Source organism: Megascapheus bottae, chromosome 16 (genome assembly GCF_031878675.1).
Source record: "Megascapheus bottae isolate mThoBot1 chromosome 16, mThoBot2.hap1, whole genome shotgun sequence".
Lineage (NCBI taxonomy): Eukaryota > Metazoa > Chordata > Mammalia > Rodentia > Geomyidae > Megascapheus > Megascapheus bottae.
Window position 1 is genome coordinate 45652157 of NC_143524.1, and position 11006 is coordinate 45663162.

The following is an 11006-nucleotide window of genomic DNA, read 5'->3' on the forward strand; positions in this document are numbered from 1 at the left end:
GAACTCAAGACTTCACCCACACCCTGTACAATGACCACATATGTGGAGGTATTGTGAACTCTTCATCTGTGAGCATCAGGTTGTATTGTTCCCAACTTTCTGCAGGATTAGAGGCACATAGTGCCATACCAGATGAGGAGAACAACTTGAAACGGGAATATATGTTGGCTACTAGGGGAGAGAAAGTTGCTTCAGTTGAACTTCACGTTCAGCTTTGAGCTTCCTGGCAGCCAAAGCAAAAGAGAAACAAAATAGTCATTGACTTGGATTGGACAAGAGAAGTTTCTTGTTGTTGTTTTTATTGTTTGGGAAACAAGACTTGTTTTATCCCTTGGATCTAAAAGATCCATTCACTAAGCACCTGCTGATACAACTGCATATATTATGGTAATTGCTCTCCGTGACTTCAGGACATAATTTACAATGAGCGTGATTTATCCAGTACAGTATCAAGGTAAGTTGAGTTTATCTAGCTTGAGCTGGGGCTAAAGTGACATGCATAGAAGTGAGAAGCATTTTCTCCCAAAGGTCTTATAGAACTTGTCATTGAGGCCAAAGCCCTGGGAAAAGACAAACCCAAGGATGGAAGTGGCTTTGAGAGGGATGTGTCCAGAGTTGCCTTCAGGATGTGTGGCATTGAGGAGGCAGGAGAAACTGAAGAGAAGCCTCAGGGTCAGAGAATAGCCAGGATTTCCTGAGATTACAGTTGCCATCTTGCTTGACAGCCTAAGGCTCCTCCCAGCCTTGGAGGGAGGCCCCTCTGTGCAGCAGTGCTGGGAGAAGTCAGCTGCAGCCTGGGGTATAAAGATAGGATGGGCCTATTATGGCCAGACTGGGAGCTTATCTTCCAGAATACAACAGCCCTCCAGGAGGCAAGTTCAGACCCAAGTAGTCCTTAAATTTCCTTCTTGTGGTACCTTGGGCTGCTTGAGGGCCTCCATGCTGCTCCTCTGAGCACCTGAGTGTCTTGGCTCTATCTGTTCCACTGGTGAGTTTGTAAGCTGAGGGATGCAGCAGAGCTGTTTGGCTTTGACACAAGTTGATGATGCTGGAGGATTGTGGATTGTCTTGGCAGAGCTTTCCTCAGCATCCAGTCCTGGCACACTCAAGCCCCAAAGCTGTCCAGTAAATGCAAGGGCCTAAAGGTGGAGACAGCATGTGAGCCTGAAAGTGTCCCAGGCATGAGGCAGGGGGTGAGTCAACATGGAGAATCTCCTGTCATGCTGCCTAGAGGTGCATTCCTGAACTGCATTGCAGTCTTGTGGGGGCCTCCCAGAGCCACTCCCTCTGCCCACCGGGCCCTGCCCAGCCCTTCTGTCTCTTAGGATCAAAGTTCCCCCTCCTCCCTGTTCAGACACCCATGTCTGAATGGTCTGAGGTTGCTGTGGCTGGAGGGGGTTGCTGTCTATGACTAACCTTCTCATTTTGGAGGTGAGGCCTTCTAAGTCCCCCAAAGAGTCAGGACTTGTTCAGTCTGTACAGCAGGTCATGGCAGTGGGAACGCTGGAATCTGGCTCCCACCCCCTGTTTCCCAGGAGGGACTCAGTCCCTAGATGTCCACACTACCTTCTTTCCCACTGCTGTAGGAGACATGGCTTTCAATCCCTGAGCTGTCTCCCTTTTCACTGACCAGCCATTGTGCTTGTCTGTTGCTGGTTCTGTGCTGGCCCTGCAGGCACAGAAGAGTGAGCCCGGTGCCTGCCCTTAGGATGGGCTCATTGTCTGATGAATCCTTCTAGATCTTGTCTCATTCTCTACAGACTTTTTCAAGCTCACTGAGAGTCACTTGCCTCCTTTGCTCAATGGCGCTATTAAGTGACATAAACTTGTATCACAGTTGAGAGGGACACTAATAGGTTCCATTTCTCTCTGCTATCTTTTTCCTACCCTAGGGGTCAGTCTACAGTGTTCTCTCTTGTGGCTATGTCTTCATCCTCAGAAGGTCTCCTGGAGGCTGGAGAATGGGGTGACTTGATGGCTTTTGATCAGAGCTGGAATGATTGGTCAGGTGTCCTTCCCCATCTCATCTCCGCCCTTCCAGAAGAACCCAGACATGCCCCATGTCCTCTGTCCCTTCTCTTATGAGAAGCCAGCTGGAATTGAAGCCAGTATATGGGCAAGCAGACAGCAGAACAAAAGCCACATGTAATCTTCTCATTTTATGCCCTTATAATGATCTGTCCCAGTACCTCCTCACCCTCCCCATTCCTTCTTAGTGGGGTTCTCACTGTTTGCCTCCAGAGCAGCCCAGCTGTCCTGAAGAGCACTCCTCCTGGCATAGATTGGGGCTCAAGAGTCAGCAGCAGTCACCTGGAATTGGGGGTGAACACTGTCTTTGGTCACCCCTCCTTGGCATAAAGGAAGGACCTTTGGAGAGCAGGTTTGGAAAGAATCTAAGCTTCAAACCATTTCACTGTCCGATGGCCTCATTTCACAAATGGGCCCTCTGAGGCCCAGAGAGGAGGGACTGCCTGTGCAGTCAGGAAACCTATCAATGGCAAATGGCTTAGGAGCCAGGGCTGCCCATTTCAGGCTGTGTCCTACTTCTGCGTTCTGCTTCCCCTTGCCTGTCCTTGTATGCTCAGAGCCTTCCTTGGCATGGGGCTAGGGAAGGCCAAGGCTCTCTGAGCACCTTTCTGTCCTAGGAGGCAGGGTATGTGACCTGTCAGGAATGCATCCCAGGCTCACATTGGCCAGTAGGCTTGGCATGGACATGCTGTTGGGCTGGGACTTGGCCACAAGAACAGGCTTGTCAACAGAACGCAGCAGCAGTGCCCTTCCTCCCTCTGGAGTGGACATTCTGTCCAGGGCTGGGTGAGGGGAGTGTGACAAGACCACAGATGAGAGCTCTCTCAGGTGTTTCCATTCGGCTGGAAACAACACCAAGGACTTGAACCTGCAGACACCACACAGGGCCTCCCTGAGCCACCCAGCCCATCAGATAGAGCCCACCAGGCGGCACATGTGCATCACAGAGGTCAGTTTGAAGTACAGCCAGGTGACTTTGTCCAAATGGGAAGATAACTCATGGTGACCTCCTGGGGTTAGTCACAGTGCCTCTCTCTAGGCCATAGTGCCTGCCTTGGCATCTAAGGAGTAGCCAGATCTATAAGCTCTGTGGTCCATTCATTCTATGCTTCAGCTACAGGCGACAGGCCTGTGCCTGGCTGTTAATCAGGAACAAGTTTCCAGCCTAGGCTCCTTCTAGGAAAAAAAGCCACCTGGATTCTTCTCTCACTGCTTTCTTTTCTATGGAAACTTCCCAGGGTACCTTTTATTACAGGCTTTACTGAGGGCTAGATAAATGGACAGCCCTGTCCAGCAGAGGCAACACCCCACCTTACACAGCTCTTGTGGAACCCTCACTGTTTCCAGCTCTGGCCTTCCATAGTCATCAAGTGGATAGCAGAACACTGGCTGAGTTCTGGAGCAGCTTTGATCTGTTTCCCAAAGGGAGAACACTAGAGGAGTCCCAGGTTCATGCCTGTAACCTTAGCTACTCAGGAGTCTGAGATGTGAGGATCAGGTTCAAAACCAGTCTTGGCAGGAAAGTCCACGAGACTATATCCAATAAACTACTCAAAAAACAAAAATCAGGAAATGTCACTGGCTTTAGTGGTGGAGCCTTGAGCACAAAGAGGCTCAGGGATTGAACCCAGGCCCTAGAGTTCAAGCCCCAGGACCAGCAAAAACAAGAACAAGTTATTTTGGGGCAATGTCACCCCTTCCCTCTCTCCAGTTTTTCCCTCCCATCCCCATATCCATTTTCAACATAGTATCTAGTGAATACCACTGCTGCATTTGTTCATCCTTTGTCCTTCCATTTCTGTGACCTTCCTCCTTTCCCTACCAAAGGCAGAAAAATGAACAAACAAGACAAAAAGAAAATGCAGCAGCACCTGCTTTCTTTTGTGTGTGTGTGTGTGTGTGTGTGTGTGTGTGTGTGTGACTTGAACTTAGGGCTTTGTGCTCTTGCTTGACTTTTTTTTTTTTTTTTCAGAAAGCTGGCATTCTACCAGTTGAACCACACTTCTACTTCAGGCAGGCTTTTTTCTTGTAAATTTGAAATATGAGTGTTGTGGATTGGTTCAGAAAAGTCTCAAACCTCCAACCTTCACATCTCAGCCTCCTGAGTGGCTAGAATTATAGGTGGCAACACCTGCATTTCAATTTTGTGAGGCCATCACCAGGCACGCTATTCCCCAGATTGAGTGCAAGAGCTTTCACTTTTGGCCCCAAAGATTCTCAAATCTCTCCCAGCAACGTAGCCCAGCCCCACGCTACCATCTGCTTTGGCGCAGGAACTGGATTTCTATAAGTTTATCTCATGGAAACAATCAGGAATGGGCACAGTGAAGTGTTTATTGAAGCATAGCTTCACAGAAGTTTGTACACTAAAAATGTTCATCAATATTGGCATGTGGCAGTGCTGCTCCATGTGGCGTAGCTGTGTCTGATAGGCACAAGTTTAGGCTATATCTGGTAGAAATGATACCAGGGAGGTGATGTTGTGCTTTTGCATCTCTTTACTTTCTTATAGTTTATATGTTCTTCCTGAGTATTATTTTCTAATCAGAAAGTGATAGATGATGAGCAAAACCTCTTACTGTCCCTTCCTTTTAGAACCACCCCCTCCCCAACCCAGTCCTGTGCCTGGTAATGCTGGGTAGGTTGGTGTCTCGGGCTCCAAGCCTTTCACTACTGAAGGACACATTGTACCACCCCAGGGACCTCAGGGCATGTAATGGGTCCTGGGGTTCTGAGGAAGCCCATCATTCTTTGGAACATCCCAGGACTACTGTGTTGACAGTGGCACAGGGCAGGTTGTCAGCTCTTGCAACAAACCACCTTTCCCCTAACCTCCACCCCTGCTCTGTTTCCCTGGGACTGGCTGGGTACAGGGTTGACATTTGCCCTGTCCTGTCTCACAATCAAGCAGTTCCTAGCTGCCTAGTAGGAAATTTCCGTCAGGCCAGCTGTTTAGTTCCTTGGCTACTGGAGGATTAGGAGGAGGGATACTTGTCACTGTTGTCCTGTAAGCCACTGATGAGCCATTAGGGTGCCAGGAAAGATAGACAGTCCTCCAGGGAGCTCCCAGACAGGAAGGCTGACTGTGGTTGATAGAACACAGGTAAGACCCCTCTTGCCAGACTAAAGATTCTAGACTCTGCCCCCCAACAGTGGCTGGATACCCTCTTATTTTGGTCTGAGCAGGCTGGGTTGGATTTGAGTTTTAGAGCAAATCACTCTGGCTGTGATGGGAAAGGTAAGCCCAGAGACAGGAAGGCAGGAGGGCGGCCAGATGTGAACAAATGGACCCTTGTGTGTGTGGCTGGGAAACGTGAGGAATGAGAGTCCCAATAACGTCTCAGTGATGAGAGTCTGAGGTTAAGTTTGCATAGCCACTATAGTCCTTGAGAGAATCCCTTCCCCACCTTCTAGGCATGCCTCAGTGTCCCTCTTCTGGGCACTGGCCTCTAACCCATGGTTTTCTTTGCAGCTGGTGAAGACACACAACCTGGTAACCACCAGGAACTACATCTTTGGGTACCATCCTCATGGCATCATGGGCCTTGGAGCCTTCTGCAACTTCAGCACAGAGGCCACCGAAGTGAGCAAGAAATTCCCTGGCATAAGGCCCTACCTGGCCACACTGGCTGGCAACTTCCGGATGCCTGTGCTTCGGGAGTACTTGATGTCAGGAGGTAAGATTCTCAGCTGGCCACCTCTGCCAAAGCCCATGAACAGGGTGGCACATGGAACTGAAAATACTGTTTCATTGGTGCTGGTGCCCTGTGGGTAGATACTAGTTGCTGCAGACACCTGGGTCAGGAGAACCTGGCTGGCACCCTTTTCTGAGCATACCAACCCTTAGACTGTGTGTTTTACAACCCAATCAATGCCTGTGTCCCTGTCTTTGTCTACTTGCCTTGACTCACAGTAGCCTGACCCATGGGAGCTTCAGCATCAACACCAACCCGGCAGAGTTAGGACCCCCAGATAAGTTGAGGCTCACGCAGGTGTGGAGTTGCAGTACAGGTTTTATTTTCTGTTTGTGTGCATCCACATTCAATCCTGCTCTGTGTCCCCACTGCCCTTCCAGGCATCTGTCCTGTCAACCGAGACACCATAGACTACCTGCTTTCAAAGAATGGGAGTGGCAATGCCATCATCATCGTAGTAGGGGGTGCAGCTGAGTCTCTGAGCTCCATGCCTGGCAAGAATGCAGTCACCCTGCGGAACCGCAAAGGCTTTGTGAAACTGGCCCTGCGCCATGGGTGAGTGCACCTGTGCATGTGCTCCTCTAGTGCTCTCCTCAGTGTAGGCAACAGGACTTTAGAGCACAGGAAGGGAGGAAAGATTGGAACCTAGCCTGCATAATGTGGGCCAAGTGTGCTCAAGTCCAGGTAGGGGGTAAAGGTTTAGCCTGTGACCCTTGGGCTCTTGCAGGTAGAGTTGAGAGGCGGCTAGGCTCAGAGGTAGGGTGTATAAAGACTTACAACCTGAACTGTGGGGCCCGGGTGTGGCTCAGTGGTAGAGCAAGTGCTTAAATGTGATGTCAATGGCTTTAATCCCTAACACCAAAAAAGAAAGAAAACAACCTGAGGCCCAAAGGAGGTGGCATGGTTAGAAATGCCAAAGAAGGTTTGCAGGAGGTTTGTGAAGTAGAAGCCAGGGGAGGAGCTGAACCCTGACCCTTTCCACAAAGCCAAAGGCACATTGATTGTCTAGCACATCTCCTCTAATAAATACATCTGCTGCTATGGTTCTCTTTGACTCCTCAGCAGCCTGCACAAAGAGACTGTATCCCCACTTCCTTAGTCTGTGGCTGGCAGAGCCAGGTTCAGAGTAAGATATTTGTTGCCCATATCCATTGCTTTCTGTCAGATGGGGACTCTGGGCCCCTTTGAACCAGGTCTTGAGGTAATAGACCTCCAGCTATACAGAGATCAGAGTGGCAGAGGTGTCGCCTGTGGGCACAAGATAAAGGGGGTACTTGGCCATACCAAGTCCTGGAGTGTGGTCAAGGAACAGCATCCCTTCCCTGCCCTCACAGGACACACTCAGGCTTTAGAAGAGGCTTCTTTGCAGACCTTAGCCCTTAGTCAGCCCTTGTCAGAGCAGTCTCTGCCTTTAGGAAACACCAGTAGCAGTGAGAGTGGAGGAACACATGTTAACCACACAGTGTGCTGAGTCTGTGATACAGGGTGACTCAAAGTTTGCCTGAGGTAGGCTGGAACAAGGAATCAGGCCCTGACTGATGAAAGCAAATATGGCCTTCTAGAGCAGATAGTCCTGCATGATGAACAGAGAAGCATAAGAATCTGAAGTGAAGAAGCCGGAAGCTGGGTACCTGTAATCCTGGCTACTCTGAAGGCTGAGACCTGAGGATCACAGTTCCAAGCCAGTTCAGGCAGAAACGCCTAAGAGAACCTTTCCCCCTCCTACCGCATCTGGGATTTGAATTCAGGACTAGGCACTATTTTTTTTGTCATTTCTAGGGCTTGAACTCAGGGCCTGGGCATTGTCCTTGGATACTTTTTGCTCAAGGCTGCCACTTGAGCCACAGCACCACTTCTGGCTTTTTCCGTGTATGTGGTTCTGGGGAATAGAACCCAGGGCTTCATGCATGCTAACATTAGGCCATGCTCCCAGCTGTGGGCACTATTCTTTTTTCTTTCTTTCTTTCTTTCCTTCCTTTCTTTCTTTCTTTCTTTCTTTCTTTCTTTCTTTCTTTTCTTTTCTTTTCTTTCTTTTTTTGTGTCGGTTGTGGGGCTTGAACACTGGACCTGGCACTATTTTTTGGTTACTTTTGCTCAAGGCTAGGGCTCTACCACTTAAACTCCATTTCTGGCTTTTTCTGAGAGTAGTTTATTGGAGATAAGAGGCTCTTGGACTTCCTTGTCTGGGCTTGCTTGAATAGATCCTCATATCTCAACCTCCTGAGTAGCTGGGATTATAGGTATGATCCAGGTATGCTTTGCACACCACTTCAATAAACTATAAAAAAAAAAAAGTCCAGAAAGAGAGGTAATAGAGAACTCTCCTAGATTCCAGCCCTAGGACTGGCAAGAGAAAAGCAAACGAATCTGGAGTGAAGGAATTGAGATTCTGACCTCCCCTGGGGATCAGGGACAGCTTGGCCATTGCCCAGGTCCTCTAGGGTGACTATAGGAACTGCAGCCAGTTTCTGCAGTGTGATTGACCCTGACCTTTCCCTTGCAGAGCTGACTTGGTTCCTACTTACTCCTTCGGGGAGAATGAGGTGTACAAGCAGGTGATCTTCGAGGAGGGCTCCTGGGGCCGATGGGTCCAGAAGAAGTTCCAGAAGTATATTGGCTTTGCTCCATGCATCTTCCATGGCCGAGGCCTCTTTTCCTCTGACACTTGGGGTCTAGTGCCATACTCCAAGCCCATCACCACTGTAGGTGAGTCCCAGCCCAAAGGCCATCCAGAGCACAGCAGGATAGCTGGAAGGCTACCTGGCTCTGATTGTGGTACTTGTGGGGTGGTGAGTTGGAGTAGGGAGTGACAAGTATGGAGTCAGGGCCTGTGCACTGCATCAGAGGAGTCTCAATAGATCCTATCAATGATGTGACTCTTTCACTATTAGATAATAGGATTTATCTACCTTATGTAGGAGGAGAGTTCTATAAGAAAGAATGACCTGGCTGGGAATGTGGCTTAGTGGTAGAGGGCTTGCCTAGCATGCATGAAGCCCTGTGTTTGATTCCTTAGTACCACTTAAACAGAAAAGGCTTGAATTGGTGCCTTGGCTCAAAGCTATGAAAAAGAAACTCAGAGACAGTGCCCAGGCCCTGAGTTCAAACCCTACGACTGGCAAAAAGAAAGAAAAAGTGACCTAAAGGAAGCTGGGCTACACTGTGATGATCTGTGCTACATAGAAGGCATAAATTAGGATCATAATTTGAAGCTTACTCTGGCTAAAAGTTAGGGAGATAGTCCCCCCCAACTATGTCAGCCAATAAGCTGGTATTGTAAGTCCAGCTATACAAGAGACATAGATTAAAAAAAAATAACTACAGCAAAAAAGGACTAATGTGTGGCTCAAGTGGGACTTTGAGTTCAAACTCTAGTACTACAGAAGGAGGAGAAGGAAGAAGAGGAGGATGAGGAGGAGGAGCCACCTAAGGAAAGTTCCAGAAACAGGATTCTATAACTTTTTGAGGAACAGAAAGAAGAAGAAGAAGAAAAATAGGAGCATAGACCCATGAAAAGTATAGCAAAACACTAGCTTTGCCGTTTGGGTGTGTTTGGGACATGTTATAGAATTCCAGTCTGTTATCTGCTGGGCGTGGTGGCATGCACATGTATGTGGGCATGGGTTTGAAGATCACAGGTTAGAGATTGTGTCATTGGTGCTTGTGGACTTGAATAGTATACTTGAAGGGCCAGAGCTCTCATAGATAGACTGGAGGCCATGGCACACATTTCCCCCACAGCACAGGTGAGGCTGGAGAGGGTTTGGGCCCTCAGGGGGGAAGAAGAAGGTCTTGACTTCTCATCTGGTACAAAGCTGGGAGGACAGGTTCCAATGAACATTTTAAAGTGCCCCCTGAGGCTGCTGCATGACAAATGGGTTAGAATAGGTGAGATGGGAAGCCACAGAACCAGTCTCCAGGCTTTCCTGGTACGGATAGAGTGACAGGGGAGCTGGAGGAGAAAAGCTTAGGAGAAAGAGAAATCCCACAAAGAGCAGTAGCAGGACTTAGGGATGGTGTGGGTTTGGAAATGAAGCAGGATGAGAGAATAGAACACATCACAGAGTGGGAGAGTTGTCTCCCCCTACTCCGCATCCTTCTGCCCTTTCCTACTGTTCAAAGCATGTTCCATTCTTCAGAGAATCCTTAGGATTCCTCAGGTGACAGACAAGGAGACATTGCTTTCCCAGAGCAAAAGTAAAGTTGTTCACTTGATTCTATGCCTTTCATAGTAATTTCTGGCTGGATACAGTGGGTTTATTTCTTTGCTTGATCTCTCTGCTGTGTGACTGTAGGCAGCTTCCTGCTTCGGGAGCAGTGATTAGCATCAGGAGGGGCGCCTGATGACATTTACTGACCCTCTGCCGTTTCCATCCCCTCCTCCTCAACAGTGGGTGAACCCATCACCATCCCCAAGCTGGAGCACCCAACCCAGCAGGACATTGACCTGTACCACACCATGTATATGGAAGCCCTGGTGAAGCTCTTCGACAGGCACAAGACCAAGTTTGGCCTCCCAGAGACGGAGGTCCTGGAGGTGAACTAACCGATCCGGCCCTTGAGAAGTCAGCTCCTGGAAGGAACCAGTGGGCAAAATCGTTTTCTACTGAGCGTTCTCAAGTGCTTTTTGTTCTGTAAATTTGGAAGCGTGATGGGTGTCTGTGGGTTATTTAAAAGAAATTATAATTTGTTAAACCATTACTATGTTAGGTCTTTTTTCAGAAGGAACAAGTCACTATCTCCAGCTTTCTCCACACTTTCAGTGTGTCCTGTTCTGGTGGTGGTGAACATACAGCCCCCTTATGATTCCTCCTCCCAAAACGATAGAGAAAGCCCCTTAGTAACCCAGGCTGGTTAGATGATGCGCTCTTTTCCTCAGGGCTGTGAGGCAGAAGCCACAAACATCTCCATCCCCCCCCCCCTTGTGGGGGGCTGCAGGACTTGGGGGAGGACACAATGGGCACGGCTGTCCCATTTGGGGAGGACAATGGAAGCATCTTGAATGTTCCAGCTTGGGTGTTCTGCCTCCTCACCTATTCCCTCAGTCTCTCCAAACTGAACTTGGTCTGGTCCCCTATGACACTGGGAGAGCCTCTGGGAGAGACCTGTCTACTCACCACAGACTATGGAAGTGACTGGTTTTGCTCTGGAGGCTCACAGCCTGCACTTAGCCCAGCCCAGCCTTGGCGTGGAGAAGCACATCCTTCCCAGATGCCTGGTGAGAGGACTGGCCCCTGTTCTGTTCAGACACTGGGTCCAGGACAGGAGCCCCCCAATCCTAAG

The 11006-nt window shown here is 49.1% G+C and overlaps 1 protein-coding gene across 1 annotated transcript in view; it reads left to right on the plus strand.

The window, feature by feature from the left end:
- Dgat2 (diacylglycerol O-acyltransferase 2) overlaps window positions 1–10424 on the plus strand; it is a 31465-nt gene extending 21041 nt beyond the window's left edge. The window contains exons 5-8 of the mRNA XM_090348439.1: window positions 5501–5705; window positions 6104–6278; window positions 8227–8429; window positions 10115–10424. Of these exons, the coding sequence (XP_090204565.1) occupies window positions 5501–5705; window positions 6104–6278; window positions 8227–8429; window positions 10115–10269 (738 nt within the window). The 3' untranslated portion in view covers window positions 10270–10424. The remainder of the gene's footprint in view (window positions 1–5500; window positions 5706–6103; window positions 6279–8226; window positions 8430–10114) is intronic.
- Window positions 10425–11006: the final 582 nt, after the last annotated feature.